Source organism: Mus caroli, unplaced genomic scaffold (assembly GCF_978045245.1).
Source record: "Mus caroli unplaced genomic scaffold, Mus_caroli_1 scaffold_2, whole genome shotgun sequence".
In the NCBI taxonomy this organism is placed as follows: domain Eukaryota; kingdom Metazoa; phylum Chordata; class Mammalia; order Rodentia; family Muridae; genus Mus; species Mus caroli.
Genome location: NW_028227257.1, coordinates 150,606,216 through 150,628,115, shown reverse-complemented (window position 1 = coordinate 150,628,115; position 21,900 = coordinate 150,606,216). Strand labels below are relative to the sequence as shown.

The following is a 21,900-nucleotide window of genomic DNA, read 5'->3' as shown; positions in this document are numbered from 1 at the left end:
AAGGAAGCGACATGGAGACCATGGAGGAACAGTGCTTGCTGGTTGGCTCCTCTTGGCTTGCTCAGCCTGCATTCTCATACCTGCCCAGGGCTGCGACCACCCACACTGGGCTGGGCCTTCCAGATCAATTGTTAGTCCAAAAAATGCCTCACAGACTTACTCCAGGCCAGGCTGGAGGGGTATTGTCTCAGTTGAGCCTCTTGCTGTATGACTCTCGCTTGTGTCAAGTTGGCAGTGTTAGTAGCAGGCACACTAACGCCAAAGGCTTTGTGAGCAAGTTCTCTTATGCTAGGACACTCACTGCTGGCTTTCTGAAGGAAAGCCCTGCTGAGGGCATGGGAGCATGTGCGCGCAAGTGTGTGCGTGTGCGTGTGTTTATTCTGACTTAATGACTTTTTACCTCTTAAACACTGCAGGTTTCGGTGGTTTCCTTTTTAAACGTTTTTCCCGCAGAGTCTAAGCAGTATGAGATAGGATCCAGCCCTAAAGTGTTCTTCAGAGCACTCATCTTTTTATATACATATAATTCAAATAACAAACTAAAAGAAAAACAGTTTTGCTGTTTTCTGTATGTACATGTTGATACTAGTGAAATATTACTATATTGTGTTTAGTTTTAGTATTTTTTTTATTTTTAAGATATATTTATTTCATGTATGTGAATACACAGTAGCTGTCTTCAGACACACCAGAAGAAGGCATCGGATCCCCATTTCAGATGGTTGTGAGCCACAATGTTGTTGCTGGGATTTGAACTTAGGACTTCTGGAAGAGTGGTCAGTGCTCTTAACCACTGAGCCATCTCTCAAGCCCAAGTTTTTTTGTTTTTGTTTTTCGACACAGGGTTTCTCTGTATAGCCCTGGCTGTCCTGGAACTCACTTTGTAGACCAGGCTGGCCTCGAACTCAGAAATCCTCCTGCCTCTGCCTCCCATGTGCTGGGATTAAAGGCGTGCACCACCATGCCCAGCTCAAGCCCAAGTTTTAGCACTTCAAATTTGACTTAAAATCTTTTTTAGATGGTTTGTTTGGTGTGTGTGTGTGTGTGTGTGTGTTTTGAGACAGTGTCTGTCTGTTTACATAGCCCTAGCTATCGTAGAACTTTATAGACTAGGCTGGCCTCAAACTCAGAGATCCTATAGACCCTCCCTCCTGAGTGCTAGAAGTTAAAGGTGTGTACCACAGTGCCCTCCTCAGTGTGTTAGTGTTCACACAAGTCCTTGTAGAACTCTTGGATGGAATAATGCACATTTTCTTCTGATACTGTCAGACAGGCTTTCTACATGCTCCCTGGAAGCTCCACCGTGTGGAGAGACTTTGGGGATTGTTTGTTTAGTGATGTCAGAGTTAAAGTAAGTGAAAGTCCAGTGGTGATTACACTGACTTCCTGCCCAAGTCATGTGGAGCCCATAAACTGATGTGCAGTGTGGGTTTGGAGGGTCACCACTGCTCCAGTGCCGTAGTCTACCACGGGTGACACACCAAAAACGAGATGGGTCTCATTTGTCACCATTACACATTATTGGGTATCATATTATAAATCAGACTTAAAAGTTAATAGGCTTGCCGGGCATGGTGGCACATGCCTTTAATCACAGCACTTGGGAGGCAGAGGCAGGTGGATTTCTGAGTTCGAGGCCAGCCTGGTCTACAAAGTGAGTTCCAGGACAGCCAGAGCTATACAGAGAAACCCTGTCTCCAAAAACCAAAAAAAAAAAAAAAGTTAGTAGGCTCAAAGATATAGAAAATAGATAAATAGATAATCCTTCTAATGACCTGTTTTGTGTGAATGGCTGTTAAGATTTAAATTGGGCTGACAGTGGTAGAGACAGAGACAGCCAGAGTACAAGACCAACCTGGTCTACACAGCAAGTTCTAGGATAGCCAGGGTTAAATATTGAGACCCTGTCTCAAAAGGACAAAGACTGGATTAGCAAGCTGCATGAAAAGGACCGCCATCATAGAGCATCTGCACGACAGTGGGAATTCTGTTAGACACTGTTGACTCGGTACATTGCTTGCTCTACCCAGTAGTCTTGTTGCTTCTTCTACTCCGTCTCAATGGAATAGTATTCTTTATACAGAGAGCAATGGTCCAGTGTACAGCTCTGGTGAGAACAGCTTGTACAGCAATGTATTAGATTTGGAAAGACTCAAACATTATTTTGCCAGTTTAGTTCTCGCTTTTAGAATATTCCACAAAGCTTAGTCAAAATGGTGGTCTTTATGGTCTGCCTTAAAATATTTAAAGATCGCAGGGCAGTGGTGGCACACGCCTTTAATCCCAGCACTCCGGAGGCAGAGGCAGACAGATTTTTGAGTTCAAGGCCAACCTGGTCTACAGAGTGAGTTCCAGGACAGCCAGAGCTACACAGAGAAACCCTGTCTCAAAAAACAAACAAACAAAAAAATTGTAAGATGAACGTGCTCTGTAAACTGACTGCTTGGCTAACCATACGTGCCACTTTTGCAGAGCATACTTCAGAACTACAGAGAAAGGGGCATAGCCTGCTGTCCTGGCTGTGTGCCCTCTGCTTGCTGTCTCCTATAAGGACCAGCAGCTACCTCGCTCATCCCTTTGGTCCTCTGCAATCGTTATGCATCAGCGTCAGGCCTTCATACATAATACTGTATTGAACATGTGAACTCTTAGGAACTAGTGTGTCATTTTCATAAACACAGTCCTCAACAAGAGATAGTTGGGGAAAAGGCTGTGTATAAAATAAAAGTTTTGGAGTAGATATTTGGAAGGTAGATGAACATGTGCTATATGTATAAAGAGGAATGTTACTCCTTTTTTAAAAAATATTTATTTATTTATTATATGTAAGTACACTGTAACTGTCTTCAGACACTCCAGAAGAGAGCATCAGATTTTGTTACGGATGGTTATGAGCCACCATGTGGTGCTGGGATTTGAACTCAGGACCTTTGGAAGAGCAGTCGGCACTCTTAGCCGCTGAGCCATCTCACCAGCCCCTGTTATTCCATCTTAAAGAGAAAGTGTTATCTTAGAGCATGCTGCGTTGATAGCTTGTAGTCTCATATAGATTATGTCACGTATAAACCCTGAAGGTGGCTTGTCAGTCACAAAAACACAAACTGTTTTTTGGTTTTGAGACTAGTCTTACTTACTTTGTAGCCCAAACTAGCTTTCACCTCAGCCTCCCAAGTGAGCACTGGGATTAAATGGGAGCCAGCCCTACAGCACACAGTTCTGTTAATAATATGAGAAATTTGATGTTAAGTATATTTAAAACCAGGCTTGGTAGCACACAGTTGTAGAACCCAGCTACTTGAAAGATTTGAGACTGAAAGATCACTTGAGCCTATGAGTTCACTACCAACCTGAACAGAACTGTGAGATCTTGTGTACAAAATAAATACATTAATACACAACATAATAAAAATGACTATCTAGTTTGTGTGCATACACTTAAGTATATTTATGGAGGTTAGAGGACAGCTTTGGGGAATTGGTTCTCTCCTTCCACCATGTGAGGTCCCAGGTGTCAGAGCTGGCTCATTATGCTTGGCAGCAAGTGCCTTTATCTGTTGACCCTGTTTGGTTTTTTTTTTTTTCTGTTTGTTTGTTTGTTTGTTTGTTTTGTTTTGTTTTTTGTTTTTTTCAATTTGGGACAAGTCAGGTGTGGTGGCACACATCTTCCTTTAATCCTAGTACTAGAGAGGCAGAGGCAGAGGCAGGTGAGTCGTTGTGCGTTAGAGGCCAGCCCAGTCTACACAGTGACACCCTTTCTAGAGAAAAAGAAGACAAAATTTTGGGGGCAAGATCTCAGTTCTCAGGGTGGGATTAAAGCGTTCCTCTGCCTCAGCCTCAAAAGTCTGAGGTTGCAGGTGTGGGCCAGCATTTCCAACTTTAGCATTTTTCATGTAAAGGTTGTAGGAGTGGTGTCTGCCAGGAGGTCCTCCTCCCAGATTTGTAGGAAGATCACAGGCATTTCTCTTCCATAGGGGGTCAGACCAACCTTCGCATTCCTCAGGGCACTGTGGGCCAAGTCATGCTGGATGACAGGGCTTACCTTGTCCGCTGGGAGTACTCTTACAGCAGCTGGACCCTCTTCACCTGCGAGATTGAAATGCTGCTCCACGTTGTCTCCACAGCAGGTAAGGAGGGCTCTGCAGAGCAAGCACTAGGCAGAGAGGGTGTGCTTGCAGGATTGGGAGCAAACACCCAAACTTGAAGGTGAAGTTGGAAGCCATCCAGCTTGGGGTCTGAATGTGCACACAGTATCTTTTTATAGAGTGGTGTGCTGAGAAGTCACAGGCTGTATTCCCCACAGATGTGATCCAGCATTGCCAGCGGGTCAAGCCCATCATTGACTTGGTTCACAAGGTCATCAGCACAGACTTGTCCATAGCGGACTGCCTGCTGCCCATCACATCCCGCATCTACATGCTGTTGCAGCGGTGAGTCTTTGTGGTTGGGAGCTTGCAGCAGTGACTGTTGCTTTCCAGGAGCCTGCCCTGAGCTCTGTGGGAGGCCTTTACCAGTGGTTCTCTAGCCAAGGGCTCTCCTGTTCCTCAGAGCAGTGTGGTGAGCACTGGAAAGTCTTGTTCCTTATTCCCTGGGCACAGCGCTTTGCTCTCTATCCAGGCTGACGACGGTGATCTCCCCTCCTGTAAATGTCATTGCTTCTTGTGTCAACTGCTTAACTGTCTTGGCTGCTCGAAACCCAGCAAAGGTGAGATGACGTCGTCTCTGTAGCAGCTCAGTAGCATCACATTTGGTGTAATCACCTGGGAGGGTGCGCACACTGAATGCCTTCTTCTTCCTTCTTAGGTCTGGACTGATCTTCGTCACACAGGTTTTTTGCCATTTGTGGCCCACCCTGTCTCCAACATGACTCAGATGATTAGGTGAGCCAGGCCCTGAGTGGGTAGACCTTACTCCTTGCTATGACCCATTCCTGGTCTTGTCCAGCCTGCCTTTATTCATTTTAAAGAACCTTCAGTCTTCATGGACTTGAGGGTGAGGGAGGATGAGATGGAGAAGGGGCACAGAACTGCTCTCCTTGACACACTGCTGCTTCACAGGGTTTAATTCTGGTTTGAAGATAGGTCTTCACCATGTAGTTCTGACTGGCCTGGAACTTGCTTTGTAGACCAGGCTAGTCTTGAATTCATAGAAATCTACCTGCCTCTTCTTCTGAGTACTGGATGGTTCACAGTTTTTAAACTTTTGAGAGCTAGAATGGGACTTGACTCATGTAGCTGCAGCTACAGTAGCTGTGTGGGCATTTATGTTTCCCCTGAGAGAGGCCACGGGTATTTGGATCCAGAGACTCAGTGTCCTATTCTCAAGCACAGACAATGTGCTTCTTCTCCAATCAGGGTACGTGAGCTAGGCCAGGACTGAAACCCAGGCCCCGTCTTACTGCCTGAGCATGCTCACTTCACTCTGCTTCCATGGCAGGAGTTTCCCTGGTGACTCATGTGATTGTCACGCTAGCCCTCCTGGAGTTTACATCAGTAAAGCATAAGCCTACCTTTTCTTCCCTGGCTATAAAACTGCCTACATTTGATTCTTCCCTTTGAAGAACTTTGGTGTCTGTGCTGACGAGAATGCTGTAGTCAGTATCTTCAAACCTTGAACATTGCTCATGGTTTTATCCCTCTGCCTCTGTCTGTCCCTAGTGCGGAGGGAATGAATGCTGGAGGGTATGGCAGCCTTCTGATGAACAGTGAGCAGCCCCAGGGCGAATATGGGGTCACCATTGCCTTTCTGCGCCTGGTCACCACGCTTGTCAAGGTACCATCTGATGAGATATTTCTGGAGCAGCTCCCCTGTTACCTGCTCCTGTAGTCACTTTCTTTGGGACATCCTTTGCAGGACATCTCTTCTGAAGTCATGGCATATTAGCTTCTGTGTGTTGAGAGTCTGGCCAGTATGTTCCTTGGTGCTAGCTTAATTGTGGGAGTTTGTTTAGTAGTCAGAAGGCTTGTGGTGAGAGCTGAGAACCCTGGCTCCTGCGTGTTAAGTTATGAAACTGTCATCCACGTGCACTTCATGCCTTCTCCTATTGTGTGCCTGTGTGCATGCTTCATGGATCTGGCTTTGTGGTTGTCATACAGGCTATGCGCACTGTATATCGTGTCCCAGTATGTGTGTGCATGTGCCCTCCACAGTCTGGTTTCAGGTTGTAGTATTTACCTCATAGAAGGTGCTGTGGCCCTGCTTGCTCAGTTTTCTCATCTCTTTCTTAAGCAGGCTGTAGCCATGAGCTGGTAATAATAGATTAGGACTCTGGAAAACTAGTGTATAGTTAAGAACAAGAATTTTGGAATTGGAGTGAAGTAGGGTGGAACTTGAAATTTATTACTGGCTACTTGAATTTCTTTGACCTTGGGCAGTTCTGAGTTTCTGAGAGCATCTATGGCATGGAAGTATGTCTCCCTGATGGAGTTTAGAGCCTCACACAGGGAAAGAGTTCCACAGCCAGCATGGTGTCCCAGGACGAATCCTGGCTTCTCAGGAGCCCAACACAAAAAGAGCAGGTTTAAGGTCTGCTTGGACTGTTGAGTAAGCTCAGGCCTGGAGACTGGAGCTCAGTGGTAGTACTTTCTTCTATGGCTGAGGGCCGGATTTAATGGAACTATTACTGTACACACACACTCACACTCAGCACCTTGCACATATCCTTCCTGTAGAAATAAGGGAGGGCTTAGAGAGAGATTGTGTGCTGAGTCAAAGTGAGAGTCCAGTTTAAGATACAGACATTGGAAATAATCAGCACTATTAAAAGAGAGAGTTTGGGTGCCAGGTGTGGTGGCGCATGCCTTTAATCCCAGCACTTGGGAGGCAGAGGCAGGCGGATTTCTGAGTTCGAGGCCAGCTTGGTCTACAAAGTGAGTTCTAGGACAGCCAGGGTAATGGAACTTCAGGTTTGGGTGACAGTCACTGACGGTGAGTGACTTTCCTTGTTGTTGACAGTCCTGTATCTGGTGATTAGGGAACCACTGTCCTGTCAGACTAACTGTCCTCCTGCTCCTCCATGTCAGCACCTTTGGTGATATTGTCACATCGCCACCTTAGTTGTCTCTTTGTCTACCGAATGGTTCAGTTGAAGTAGGAATTTCTGATGTCTGCTTCTATTCTTGGTCAAGGTGTTCCTGGTTCTCCTTTGGACCTGTCTACGCTTTTGAGGTTAAATCTTGAGTAATAAAGGATGCCTCCTTACATGGCCAAGGCTCTCACAGAATGCTCTCCCATAGGGGCAGCTTGGTAGTACCCAGAGCCAAGGCCTGGTGCCTTGTGTGATGTTCGTGTTGAAGGAGATGCTTCCCAGCTACCACAAATGGCGCTACAACTCTCATGGCGTGCGAGAGCTGATAGGTAAGGACAGCGTGGGCTGAACACCCCATGATTTCTACTCTCTGAAGATCTTTCCCTCTCTTTTTTGAGGCAGGTCATTAACACAAGGCTGCATTGTCCATCACATGTCTTTTCTGGAGTCTAGGTTGCCTAATTCTGGAGCTGATTCATGCAATACTGAACCTTTGCCAAGAGACAGAGCTGCATAGCAGGTAATGGGGGGTTGTGGGGCTCAGCAGGGAAAACATGTATTGGTTGCTTCTAGTCCCCTTGTTTCTTCCCCCCATGTCACCTTAGTTGAATCCTGTCTTAGCTAGAATTCCTACTGCTGTGATAAAAGACCATGTTCAGAGCCACGTGGTGAAGAAAATGTTCACATTATAGTCTATCACTGAGGAGAGTCAGGCTAGGAACCTGGAGGCAAGAGCTGAAAACACACTGGTTACTAGCTTGCTCAGATTTCTCTCGTATATACCCCAGTACCACCTGCCCGGGCATGGCACAACCCACAACAGGCTGGGCCCTCCTATATTAATCACTGACTAAATAAGACATAACCCATGGGCCAGTCTGGTGGGACATTTTCTCAGTTGAAGTTCCCTCTTCTCAAAGGACTATCCTTTGTCAAGTTGACAAAAATTAACTAACACAAACCCAAAACTTATCTCTATTTATAATTTACTGGCCACTGGCTCGGTTGTCATTCTTCCCTATGAACAGAAAGGACAGATGAAGGTGCATGTATACATACACACACACACACACACACACACACACACAATCATTTGTTATGATAATTATATTAAAAAATGCTGCCTGTCGATCAGAAAGTCTGGTGTGAGAGGCGCCTTTAGTAAGTCAGTACAGGTTCTAGGCCTTTTGACTCCATGAACTCCCTTTCTCTGTAACTTGATTTTGTGCCCTCCCTTGTTTTTATATTTCTGTATATTACATGAATAGGTTAATCCTGAACTATTTAAGTAATTATTCATCCATTAATTGATGGTATTTAGATAACTTTCAGGGTGGTCTTTAGGACCAAGTCTGAGAAAAGTGTTCAGTATATCTTCCTTCCACAGACGAGTGGCAAGGCGCAAGGGGCAGTGCCGCTCCTTCTGGTTAAGAGCTCCTAGTGACTGAGAACCCTCTCTGTTTCCAGCCACACACCCAGCCTGCCTTCCCTCTGCATCTGCAGCCTGGCTTATACAGAAGCTGGACAGACCGTCATTAGCATCATGGGAATTGGTGTGGACACCATAGACATGGTGATGGCTGCTCAGCCCCGCAGGTAGGGCCTCCTCTGTGCCCATCCCGTTGACCTTCAGACCCCATCTTAGCTTAACTTGTAGTTGCTTTGTTTTTCCATCTTTTAAAAATTAAAATATAATTACATCATTTTCCTCCTTCCCTTTCCTCCCTCCAACTCCTTCCCCACCCTCCCCTTGTACTCCTTCAAATTGATGTGTAGTTAAATACACACATGCCTATACACATACACATGCCCAGTGTGTGTGCATAAATCTATAAACACAACCAGCTCTGTACATTTGGTGTACCTTCTGTGTATATGGTTTCAGGGCAGAGTCATTGGTGTTAGATAATAAATCCGACCTCTGGGCTCTCGGCTCTCAGCACTCCTTATTCACCTGCAGTTCTTTGTTTAAGCCTGGAGCCACAGTGAGCTTTCCCCATTCCTCTCTAGCATGACTGTTGGTATTACGTTTCTTCAGGTCTTGTTTAGGCAGCCATGTTGATAGAGTATCATGGGTGAAACTTCATTTTTTTAAAAGACTATCTCAACTGGGCATGGTGGCGCACACCTTTAATCCCAGCACTTGGGAGGCAGAGGCAGGCAGATTTCTGAGTTCGAGGCCAGCCTGGTCTACAGAGTGAGTTCCAGGACAGCCAGGGCTACTGAGAAACCCTGTCTCCAAAAACAAAACAAACAAACAAAAAAGACTATCTCATAACAGCTTTCCTGGTCCTTGCAGTTGCTTTTTAAAAATAACTTTGTGGCCAAGTGGTGGTGGCAGGCCTTTAATCCCAGCACTTGGGAGACAGAGGCAGGCGGATTTCTGAGTTTGAGGCCAGCATGGTCTACAAAGTAAGTCCCAGGACAGCCAGGGCTACACAGAGAAACCCTGTCTCTAAACACAAAAACAAAAAACTCCTTGTATTTCCTAGATAGTGGCTGCTGCATAGCTTCCTTCCTTTCCTAGTCTGAATTGGGCCCCTACTACAGTCGGCTCGTGAGAGCACATCCTGACTGAGACCTTCTTATTGGAACTAACTGTGATCTCCATTTGGCACCTAGTGATGGGCCAGAAGGCCAAGGCCAGGGCCAACTGCTGATCAAGACAGTGAAGCTGGCGTTCTCTGTCACCAACAATGTTATTCGGCTGAAACCTCCTTCTAATGTGGTTTCACCCCTGGAACAGGCTCTCACACAACATGGTATGTGTTTTTCTTCCTTAGCTACGTTTCTGCCCATAAAAACATAGTTAACGCCCTCTGCTTGGACATCAGAAATCATTCTCAGCTCATTTCTTTAAGCTTGGTAACAAGGGACTGCATCATAGTTTATTCTGGACTCCTGCTGATGACATAGTAATACTTAAGGATGGAGACTGGGGTCATATTTCCTTGGTTCAAATTTAGGTTTTGCTCAGCTGTATAAGAACCTCAGGCATATTTAAGCTTTGTCTCAGATTTCCATCCAGAATGGCACAGAAGTAAATTGCTGTATCCCTGGGAGACTGAGGCAGGAGGCTAAGCTCAGCTAGGGCTGCCTAACAAGTAGAGTGCTAGGCCATGCAGATGACTGCAGTGTAGGAAGCTGTCTTCCCTGTGGGATGGGGAGGGCGGCTCACACAGTCCCTCAAGGATGATGGCGGTGCTGGCAGCAGTTACACATGGGTGACTGAGTGACTGCTCAGAGGAGAGGGCCTGGCTCCTGCCCACAGTCGCCCCTCAGCTCTCCAGAGGCAGAAGGGCCAGGGCCACCTGCTAGTCAAGACAGTGAAGCTGGCATTCTCTGTCATCAGTCCCTGATGGTCTGGTCTGTATAGCAAAATCTTTCAAAGACAAACAACCCTGAAAAAAAACAAGCACAAAAAGTCCTTCAAATCACATTGGCTCATATCAGTGTGACTCTAAGTTTGTTAATCTTTGGCTCACTTTCATTATGAGTAATGTTTTATATCCTGTCTAAAAGCATTTATAACTTTAATTTTTTTCATTTGCTATGCTGGTGTCTGAACCCAGGGCCTTATTCGAGTTAGTAGGTGTTCCACTATTAAGTCACTACTCTAGCACCAGTTATGCACAGGCTGGTCTTAAATTGATTATGTAACCAGGATGTCCTGGAAAGCCCCCTCCCCTATGCCCCTCCCCTGTCCCTTTGTTTCAATTTGTTACATTTGTTATATTTGTGTTCATGATGTCTGGGTGTCAGCTCTTTCTTTCCACTATGAGGGTTCTGGGAGTTGAACTATGGTCATCAGGTTTAGCAGCAAGCACCCATTGGGCCATCTCTGTGACCCTTACCCTTCAATTTTGGTTCCTCCTTTCGTCACCTCCCAAGTGCTGAGATTACAAGCATGTGCTACTGTGTCTGGCCAGAGGGTTTTGTGTTTTCTGAAAGTGCATGTGGGGGGGTGGGGCACACGCATACATGCATGTGCATGTGGAAGTCAAACCATGGGGCTTGGCTCTCTCCTACCACCATGGAGGACTGGCTCTGTCGTCAGACTTGGCAAGGAGCCTTCCCCACTGAACCTCATTGCCTTCCTGCTTAAGGGTTCAAGGCTTAAAGGTTCTTCTTTTCCTTTTTTTAAAATTTCAGTACAGTGCCTTTTGTAACCTACTTATTAAAGAGTATTTCTTTTAAAATATATCTTTGCAATAATGCATTGTATTGAACTGTTTATCCCCCAAATCCTAGTTATCTCTTTGCTACTGAGAATAGGACTGAACTGGCCACCTCTACTTAATTAGCCCCAGTAGCTGGTCTTTTGAAAGAACTGTAATGGGTCCCTGGATCTGTTTCCTTTGCTTCAGGTGCCCACGGGAACAACCTCATTGCTGTCCTAGCCAAGTACATCTACCACAGACATGACCCAGCCTTGCCGCGTCTGGCCATCCAGCTGCTGAAACGCTTGGCCACGGTAGGATCCATGGTGCTGGCTCGAGCTGTGAGGATTAGCTTCCCGCTGCTCTCCAGCTTGTGTGTGTGCACTGGAGTGCAGGTGGCCACTGAGTCTTGAAATCTGGGATCCCCAAACTAGAGGTGCAGGAGGTTGTAAGCTGCCTGATGTACAGGCTAGGGATCAAACACACTTCCTGTAAGAGCAGGACCTGCTCTTATCTTCAAGTCGACTCTCCAACTCCATTTTTCTTTTTAGATTTACTTATGTTTATGTATCTGTAAGTATGGACACCACCTGTGTGCCTGGTACCCAAAGGCTTAGGGATAAGGGCTTGGGTCCCATGGAACTACAGTTACAGGTGGCTATAAGCTACCATGTGGGCGCTGGGAAACAACCCTGAGTTCTGTACTAGAAAAGCTGGTCTTGCTTGTTTGTTTGGGTTGGGTTTTTGAGACAGTCTCATGTCCAAGCTGGCCTGAAACTCACAGAGATCTGCCTGCCTCTGCCTCCTGAGTTCTGGGATTAAAGGTGTGTGCCACCATGTCCGACTAAGAGCAATAATTATTTAACACTGAGTTGTCTCTCCAGCCCCTGCACTTTGTACTCTTAACATCAAATTTTATATCCTTCCATCAGTCTAATAGACAGAAACCTCATTTTTTTACTTAATTCAGACATGAGACACATTTAACATGTGAGTGTCCACATGCGTGTGAACACACACATGAACATGGGTGTTGAAGCCAGAGGTCGTCAGCAGTGGGTGTCTTCCTCAGTCAGTCATGGTCCGTCTTATTCTGTGTGACAGTCTCGTTGCATCTGGAGCTTGGTTGTTGGCTACATTGGCTCATCAGCAATTCCACAGTGCTCTGGCTTCTGCCTCTCAGTCTGAGGATTAGTGCCTGGCTCATCTAGCTAAGTGGTGCTAAGGCTCTGAACTCACACCTTTATGCCAGTGCAGCAAGCACTTCACTGCCTGTCTCTCCAGCACCTACTGTCTGCTGGGTTTTGTTTGTTTGTTCTGTAAATTCTCTCACCCCAGAAAATTATGTCTGAGTTGTTCTTGTATTTTACATCAGTGCCCTTCTACAGAACCTTCCTGAACTTTTTCTGGACCTAGAACTCTAAACCTGTTTGTCCTGGTCTCCAGGTGGCCCCAATGTCAGTGTATGCTTGCCTGGGCAGTGATGCAGCGGCCATCCGTGATGCCTTCCTGACCCGCCTTCAGAGCAAGATTGAGGACATGCGCATCAAAGTCATGATCCTGGAGTTCCTGACAGTGGCGGTAGAGACACAGCCAGGTCTCATCGAGCTGTTTCTGAATCTGGAGGTGAAGGATGGCAGCAATGGCTCCAAGGTCAGCTGCACTTTGGGTGAAGCTGGGTGAGGGCTTTGGAAGTGCTGTCATGGATCTTGAATACCCACCTGTCCCTGCTGTAGGAATTCAGCCTTGGTGTGTGGAGCTGTCTCCACGTGGTGCTGGAGCTGATTGATTCCCAGCAGCAAGATCGATACTGGTGCCCACCTCTGTTGCATCGCGCAGCTATTGCCTTCCTTCATGCCCTGTGGCAAGACCGTAGGGACAGTGCAATGCTTGTCCTCAGAACCAAGTATGTCCCCTCTGGGTGCTAGCTCATGCATGAGCTTGACTGACCTTGTCTATAAAATGGAAGTAGGTTTTCTGTGAGTTCACCAGATTATGCATGGAATACTTAGCACGCAGTTCAGTACCGGGGACTCCTAGATGTCTTTTTCTTTCTTTCTATTTTTTTTTCTCTTTATTTACTTATTTGCTTTTGGGGGCAGGGTCTCACTATGGGTTTGGGTGCCCTGGAGCATATTATATAGACCTGCAGCACTCTGATTCCCACCTGCAGGTTTTATCACCACACCTGGCTAGGGTTTTTGTGTTTTGATTTTGGTTTTGGTGTTTTGAGACAAGGTTTCTCTGTGTAGCCCTGGCTGTCCTGGAACTCACTCTGAAGACCAGGCTGGCCTCGAACTCAGAAATCCACCTGCCTCTGCCTCCCAAGTGCTGGGATTAAAGGCGTGTGCCACCACGCCCGGCCTGATTTCATTTTTAAATAGTCAAAAAATAAAGGGTTGTTTTGTTTTTTAAGTTTTTTTCTGTGGTTTGTAAGCACATGTCACCCAGCTATGTATGGCTGTAGAACAACTTCTGTGACTTCTATGATGTGGGTCCCAGGATTTGAACTCAGATCATCAGTATTGGTGGTTGGTGCCAACTCTTCTCAGCAGCCCCAGTTAAACTTTTCTTTTTCTTTTTTTTTTTTTTTTTTCTTCTTTTTCTTTTATGTGGGAGTGGGGTTGGGGCAGGATTGAGATGGTTTCTCTGTGTAGCCTTGGCTGTCCTGAAAAACTCCCTCTATAGACCAGACTGGCCTCTGGCTCTGTCTCTGGAATGCTGGGATTAAAGGCTTGGGCAACTACTGCCTGTCTCCCAATTGCACTTCTTAAGTGGGAGATACAGTTTTATTTATGGACTTCTTATGTTTATATATGAATAATTGATTTATGAGAAACATTTTAGGTTTAGGACATTAAAGTATGACAAAATACCAGCCAGGGGGACTAGAGATATGGGGGCTGTGGGAACGGAAAGGCAGCATTTCAACACGTGTTTTCATCCTAGACCCAAGTTTTGGGAGAATTTAACAGGTCCGCTGTTTGGAACTCTCTCTCCTCCTTCAGAGACATCTGAGGTGAGCTATGTGGAGGGTAGAGCAGAGGCTAGGGTACCTGAGCAGAAGGGTTGGTCTGTGGCTTCGAGAAAAGGACCCTCCCTTAAGTCACATGCAGAAGGCTTCACATACAGCCCATCTCCAGAGCAGTGCCTGCTTCCTGTCCTCAGGGGGGCAGACAGACATAGTTGCTCTGGGTGGAAAGCTCTGGCATCTCCACATTGTGGGCATGGCACCTGTCCATTGGCATTGGCCTTTTGCATTCTATAAAGGTGTGTTTTCTTGTTTTCTAAGTGTTAGGCCCTTGCTGTCAGTCAGCAGGGGGTGGGGGTGGGGGTTTTTCTCCATGTAATTAGTGTGTTTTGCTCTCCCTTCCACAGCCCAGTGTCCTGGAAACCTGTGCCCTGATCATGAAGATAATATGTTTGGAGATATACTATGTAGTTAAGTGAGTCCTTTCCCCTTCAGGTGGATTTGTTATTGTGATTGTGTAGTACTTCGGGTTGAACTCCGGGTATTTTGCTTGCTGAACAAGTGCTCCACCAGTGAGCCATGTCTCTAGCACTCTTCCCAAAGATATGGGGTGGGAGATGGTGGAGTTCTATCATTGAATGCATGGTTGATAAGCAGGGCACGCAGGAGGGATGGTCGGTCAGTGAACTGTTCCTGACTGGTGCACTGATGGCATTTATGCTGTCAGAAGAGTGGTCAAGCAGGCTCTGGGTTGCTGGGATTTGATGGAGTAACGGCTTTTCTGAAAGGCCTCAGTCTCACTTGTTCCTTTGGTGCTGATTCTAGAGCTGGCTGCTGTGTGCTCATCACAGCTGCAGATACTTCTGAATCCTGACTCGGGTTTGTATTTTGTATAGGGGCTCATTAGACCAGTCATTAAAAGATACACTCAAGAAGTTCTCCAGTGAGAAACGCTTTGCCTACTGGTCAGGGTACGTCAAGTCTTTGGCAGTTTACATGGCTGACACAGAGGGCAGCAGCTGCACGTCCCTGCTAGAGTATCAGATGCTGGTCTCCGCCTGGAGGATACTTCTCATCATTGCTGCCAGTCACGTAAGCGCCTCGTGGGTACCGGGCACCGGGCTTTTGCTTTCGTCGGAAGCAGTGATGTGATGAGCTGCATAGCACATGCAGTTCCTTGGGATAAAGAAGATCAGAGTTTGTCCCTGAAATGCAGATGTTCTATGCCAAGAGATGAGGATGGGCAGGTACTTGGGGACAGGACAGAGAAGCAGTTCCAAACCCACCAGATAGCCTGAAGGCTTCCCTGCTGTTGGGCCTGGATAGGTCTAGGGAATACCTCTTAGTAAGGAGTGGTGTTTGCCTCTGGGGCTGTGCCTTCTGGACACTGTAGGTGTCTGGGATTCATCTGCAGCTGCGGCAGCCCCAGATCTCTTAGAGTGCTGTGTGTTTTCATTGGTTCTAGGAAAAGGACGGAGGCCACTGTCTCTTCACTGTATAGTGAGTTTTTAAATTTTTTACTTATTCTTAGTGTATGCACATGTGTGTGGAGGTCAGAGACAAATGTGTGGGGTCAGTTCCACCTTTATGTGAACTCAGGGATCAGACGCAGCTCATCAGGCTGGCGCAGCAAGGGTCTTCCCCAGACACATGTTAAAGAGAGAGTTGGTGTTTTGGAAAGTTGGCGCCGTGGCATTTTTCAGTGTGGCACTGTTGTGTTTCATTATAGCACATGGTGTTGAACTATCTTCCTCAGGGCATCTGGACCATAGCTTACTTAATTACAGTCGAACCTTGGCATGTGCGTCCTTGTTCCAAAAACCTTGCCATCTGTCTGACTTGTTCTCCAGTACAGACTGCCTATAGACCCCTGAGTCTCCAGACCTACTACTACAAGACTTGCCTCCCTGATAAGGTCATGTCCATGTCGCTGCCTTTTAGAACCCAGCAATAGCCTGGTGAGGTGGACATGCCTGAATCCCGGCAATCACTGTGCACAGGCAGGTGCATCTCTTAAGTTTGAGGCTAGCCTGGTCTATGGAGTGAATTCAGGACAAATAGAGATACACAGTGAGACACTTCCGGGGGTTGCAGGGTGAGGGGAGCCAGGAATCCAACCAAACAGCTGTTCTTACGTTGTACCTCTGGAAACTGACCTGATGAACTTTAATTCCCACCCTCTTCCCCTCCCTCCCTTCCTCTCTCCCTCCCATGGCTACTAAAATATTTGTTCTGCACTTGCAGGCACCAGAGGTGTTATAGCTGGGCTTCAGCTGCTTCTCCACCCCTTTCCCTCTACCCTTCCAACCCTGCAGTCCTAGATGGGAGATAAAAAGGATAGGGAGGAAAGGAAAGAAATCCCTGAGGAAAGTCCAAGTTTGGATGGAGGCAGCGTGATCGTGATCGGTAGACCACTTCCTGCTGCTGAGAGGCATAGAGATCCTAGGGGAAAGTTTGATCTTCGCCATCAGAATATCTGATTTCTTTTTGTTGTTGCTTACCTAACAAACCAACCACCAACCCACCTGTGGGCACCAGCATTTATACACCCTCACCCTCTGACCATTGCCCAGGATTCCATATGTCACACAACTGCAGAAATTCTCTGCAGCTGGCAGTCACACCCTGCCAGACCACAAGGCAAATCAAAGTCAGCTGCTGAGGACGGTCTGAAGCAGCCCCGTGTCCCACACCTGGGATTAAACCGAAAGCACATTTTAAAATATTTCTGTGTTTTTTTGTTTTGTTTTGTTTGAGACAGGGTTTCTCTGTGTAGCCCTGGCTGTCCTGGAACTCACTTTGTAGACCAGGCTGGCCTCGAACTCAGAAATCCGCCTGCCTCTGCCTCCTGAGTGCTGGGATTAAAGACATGCACCACCACTGCCCAGTAATTTCTGTGTTTTTTAAAGAAATCAAAACTCTAGAATTCTCACTACAGGATATAGCAATGAATAGGCAGGGAAGGCCCGGTCACACAGTGAGGACAGCACAAGAAAGATGACCCATAGAATCCGCTAACTGTGCTCCTAGAGCCTCACAGAAACTCTCTGACTTGGTTGCCTTGTCCAGCCTAATTTTGAGGATTTGTTCTTAACAGTAACTCATTCTGCTGGGTTAAGTTGATATCCCTGGGAGGTCCACTCTTTCTTTTTTAATGGAAATGTAGGAAGGGGACTGGGAGGAGTGAAGGGCGGGGAAACTGCTGTCTTGACACAATGTGTGAGAGAAGGGGTGGTGAGGCTTGGAGGGGTCTTAAGAGTGGTGGCAGAGGCAGGTGGATCTTTGAGTTTGAGGCCTAGCCTGGTCTACAAAATGAGTTACTAGACAGCCAGGGCTACACAGAGACACTGTGTATTGAGAGAGGGGTGGGGGCAGATAAGGACTTGAGGTCAGTTGTAAATTCACAGATGAAAATGTAAGGGGGTTGTACTTGATGATAATGGCAAGGACGATGATGTGATAGCTAACACATGACATAAGAGTAGCCATGGTGGCCTCTGAGAAGTAATGCCAGACACCTGAGTATGTAAGACGTGTCGAGCATGAAGTCTAGGGAGATGAGACTGCAGGCGTTGAGTGCAGAAGGAGAAAGTACTTGGTATGTTCAGAGCCATCGATGAGTGGGTGTAGTTATTAGCACATGCTAACAGGGAAGCTGAAGCACAGAGGACCACGGGTTAGCCACAACCTGTATAACAACATGGTGAGACCAGTTTCAAAGAAATGAAAAGAAAGAGGTTGTAGGGAGGGCTGGGCTAGAGGGAGCCCAGATGGGGCTGAGGGTCCTACAGCAGGTGACCTTCCTGGCCCTGGGAAGCCTGAGCAGAATGCGGAGCACAGGAAGGATGGATGGGGTTCCAATTGGGAATGGCCTCATGAAGCCTTTCACTTCTTGGCTCTTAAAGTCTATCCTGAACATAATCTTTCTCCCACCCATTGCAGGCAGACGTCATGCACTTGACTGACATGGCAGTGCGGCGTCAGCTTTTTCTTGATGTGCTTGATGGGACCAAAGCATTAGTAAGTATGCCCGGGAGTTCCCCTTTCCCAAAGGTCACACAGGGAGCTCTCAGTGCTCATAGGGCCATCAGGGCGGTCAGTCAATGCTCAGGTGGCCTGGAGGTGAGGCTCAGTGATAAAGAGGTGCCCCAGCTCCTTGCTCCTGGGAGAGGTCAGGGTTAGGTGAGGAGGGCCTGTGTGTCTATCTGTGCAGTGGTGGCTGCTTCTAAGCAGCCAAACTCCTGACTGCTCTGCCGCTTCTCCCCTCAGCTCCTTGTTTCAGCATCTGTGAACTGCCTCCGGCTGGGCTCCATGATGTGCACCCTGCTGCTCATCCTCCTACGCCAGTGGAAGAGGTGAGTGCTGGGACGAGAGCTGGCTGCCTGAGGCTCCATCTGCCTCAGCGCTGCCTGCCCACCCTTCCTCACCACCCAGACCGTCTAGTATACCTTACAGGAAATGGAGCAACTCGCCAGACAATCCTGCAGTGAGGGAGACTGCCTGTGGCTTCTGAGGGGCACTGGGGACAGTGAGTGAGGCATGCTGCTGCCTTGGTCTTTCAGAGAGCTGGGTGCTGTGGAGAAAATCCTTGGGCCCTTGACAGAGATCCTGGAAGGGGTGCTTCAGGCAGACCAGCAGCTCATGGAAAAGACCAAGGCCAAGGTGTTCTCTGCATTCATCACAGTGTTACAGATGAAGGAGCTGCGAGGTGAGCCCCAGCTTCAGCAGGGCCACATGGGTTTCAGTTGTGGGAATATTACGCCGGGGATGCTTTATTTCCCACTACCCCTTCCCCTTCCTCTTGGTACTCAACTGCCTTTCCAGCCCCTGCAGTCAGAATGGCCCACCTGTGTGACAGCACCCTCTCATCTGTTCTGCAGTCGGTGATATCCCCCAGTACTCCCAGCTGGTGCTGAACGTGTGTGAGACTCTCCAAGAAGAAGTGATTGCCCTCTTTGATCAGACCCGCCACAGCCTGGCATCCGGCAGCGCTGCCGAGGACAAGGACAGCATGGAGACAGATGACTGCCCTCGGCCCCGGCACAAGGACCAGCGTGATGGGGTGAGGGGACATCAGCAAGCTGTCTGACAGCACACAGACTGTACTCAAGGCTGCCACCTCCCTGGGGGAAGATGGGAAGGTGGGAGCCTGAGGATCCCAGAGCCCTGTGGGCACAGGGCTTTGAGGGAAGCACTGGGAGAGGCATGGCTCTCAGCCATTTCAGCAGAACTAGTCAGGCAGGCATCGTGTGCCGGGAAGATTGGATGGACCGTGAAAGGTGTGAGCAGCTTCAGGTCAGCATCTGCTGTGCTCTGACCCCTGGCTGGTGTGAGCAGAGTGAGGGCAGGGGTGGGCTAGAGAGGGTTGCTTTATAGGGCAGGCGTGGGCTCTTTAACCTAAGGGCTCACTCTAGAAGAGGTAATGGATACACTATAGAACAGTCTTTTCTCTGGTGAGGGCAGGACTTAAGACAGGGTTTCTCTGTGTAATAGCCCTGGCTGTCCTTTGTAGACCAGGCTGACTTAAAACCTATAGAGATCTGCTGCCCTCTGCCCTCTTGCCTCTGCCTCTGTCTCCTCCGCCCAAAAGCTGGGATTAAAGGCATGCACTAAACCGGGCGTTGTGGCGCACGCCTTTAATCCCAGCACTTGGGAGGCAGAGGCAGGTGAATTTCTGAGTTCAAGGCCAGCATGGTCTACAGAGTGAGTTCCAGGACAGCCAGGCTACACAGAGAAACCCTGTCTCAAAAAACCAAAAAACAGGGCTGGTGAGATGGCTCAGTGGGTAAGAGCACCCGACTGCTCTTCCGAAGGTCTGGAGTTCAAATCCCAGCAACCACATGGTGGCTCACAACCATCCGTAACGAGATCTGACTCCCTCTTCTGAAGACAGCTACGGTGTACTTACATATAATAAATAAATAAATAGCTACGGTGCACTTACATATAATTAAAAAAAAAAACCAAAAAACAAAAACAAAGGCATGCTCTACTGTGCCTGACTAGAGCAATGTTTTCTACTACCAGCTTTTTCCTTTTTATTTTATTTATTTATTCATTTTTTTGAGGTAGTCCTACTTCGTAGCCCAGGCTAGCCTCTAACTTCCTGCCTATTTGAAAGAGAATTTCGGGTATGTTTTGTATGATGTGAAAGCAAGTACTATTAGTGGGAAACAATAAGTACGTTTATGCTGGGGCATAGTCTTATTAAGTATGGATTGTAGTCACAAAGAAGTGCATATTGTCTTCCTCTGTCAGTCTCTACTAACTCCTATGAAGTAGAGTCCTGAACCTGGGGCTCATGGCTTCTCAGGCACACTAGGACCTAGTAAGTCTACAGCATGCCTCAGACCTGGGAATATAGGCATACGTAGATCTGCCTTGTTATGTGGGTACTAGCACCAAAGTCGAGTCCTCGGGCTTGGATAGCATGTACTTAATATTTCTGTATCTAAGTGTTTTGTGTATGTGTGTGTGTGTGTGTGTGTGTGCATGCCTGGTGCCTCCAGAGGCCAAAAGAGGGCAATAGATGCCCTGGAACTAGAGTTAGAGATAAGTTTTGAACCCTTTTTAAAGTAAGGAAAGGAATTTTTAGTTGATATGGGTCAAATTGTGTCCTATAAAAAGACATTCCTGTGTTTTATCTGTAATTTAGTGTTTTGATATGTGTCAAGGGATGGTTTTTTTCTGGTCCTGTCTATTTGCTGTTCAAAATTCCACCTATAGCTGTGTTATTGTTGGTAATTGTGGCTGCTGAGAAAGGGGGTGGCTTTTCTTAGGGTGTGACCCCTGCCCAGTTGACTGAGCTCCAGAGGATGGCAGCACAATTGGACTCAAGGTGGTTCTTGCTGATAGCTTTTGTTTTGTTTTAGACAGGGTCTCACTGTGTAACCCTGGCTGGTCTGGGATGCACTTTTGTTGACCAGGTTGGCCTCAAACAGAAATCTGACTTGCCTCTGCCTCTCGAGTGCTGGGTAAGGTGTGTATTACCATGCCTGGTGATTAAGAAAGAAAATTGGCTGGGTAGAGAGGTGGAAGGTGGGTTTGAGAGAAGTTGATGGGATAAATATAATCAAAATACATTATATGAAAATCTTAAATAATAAAATTATTTTTAAAATAAGTGTATAATAGGCTGTGATGTCACACACCTTTAATCCCAGCATTCAGGAGGCACAGGCAGATGGATCTTTGAGTTTGAGGCCAGCCTGGCCTACATAGTGAGTTCTGGACAGTGAGGGATACACTGTCTCTCGAAAAACAAACAAAAGGGTATAAAACACTGGTGTTTGAATAGAGCCTGAGGTTGCCGATGGAGGGAGATGCTGTGGTTAGCAAAAGGTCAGGCAACTCAGAATGCCAGTGGTAGAGTGGGATGGAGAGAAGGGCACAGATGTATGGGGCAAGAAGCAGGAATGGCCCCAGTCACACTCCTGAGAGGAACGCTGGGCAGCGAGGCCAGCGCCAGCACTCTGCCTCTTCCTTCCCGCAACTGCCTTTTCCACCTTTCCCCGAATGCCTGCAGGTATGTGTCCTGGGACTTCATCTGGCTAAGGAGCTCTGTGAGGTGGATGAGGATGGGGACTCATGGCTGCAGGTGACCCGAAGGCTCCCCATTCTGCCCACGCTGCTCACCACGCTGGAGGTGAGCCTCCGCATGAAGCAGAACCTGCATTTTACTGAGGCTGCGCTGCACCTGCTCCTCACCCTGGCTCGCACCCAGCAAGTAAGACGCCCTGCTTGTG

At 47.4% G+C, this 21,900-nt stretch overlaps 1 protein-coding gene across 1 annotated transcript in view; it reads left to right on the top strand.

The window, feature by feature from the left end:
• The window catches only part of Nup188 (nucleoporin 188), a 59,236-nt gene that overhangs the window by 32,712 nt on the left and 4,624 nt on the right, over positions 1-21,900 (top strand). Inside the window, exons 16-35 of the mRNA XM_085835042.1 lie at positions 3,972-4,124; positions 4,301-4,427; positions 4,615-4,702; positions 4,801-4,877; positions 5,655-5,769; positions 7,233-7,353; positions 7,478-7,544; positions 8,492-8,620; positions 9,647-9,786; positions 11,392-11,498; positions 12,631-12,837; positions 12,921-13,090; positions 14,134-14,203; positions 14,563-14,630; positions 15,052-15,247; positions 18,098-18,175; positions 18,425-18,510; positions 18,718-18,863; positions 19,036-19,217; positions 21,681-21,881. Of these exons, the coding sequence (XP_085691168.1) occupies positions 3,972-4,124; positions 4,301-4,427; positions 4,615-4,702; positions 4,801-4,877; positions 5,655-5,769; positions 7,233-7,353; positions 7,478-7,544; positions 8,492-8,620; positions 9,647-9,786; positions 11,392-11,498; positions 12,631-12,837; positions 12,921-13,090; positions 14,134-14,203; positions 14,563-14,630; positions 15,052-15,247; positions 18,098-18,175; positions 18,425-18,510; positions 18,718-18,863; positions 19,036-19,217; positions 21,681-21,881 (2,528 nt within the window). The remainder of the gene's footprint in view (positions 1-3,971; positions 4,125-4,300; positions 4,428-4,614; positions 4,703-4,800; positions 4,878-5,654; positions 5,770-7,232; positions 7,354-7,477; positions 7,545-8,491; positions 8,621-9,646; positions 9,787-11,391; positions 11,499-12,630; positions 12,838-12,920; positions 13,091-14,133; positions 14,204-14,562; positions 14,631-15,051; positions 15,248-18,097; positions 18,176-18,424; positions 18,511-18,717; positions 18,864-19,035; positions 19,218-21,680; positions 21,882-21,900) is intronic.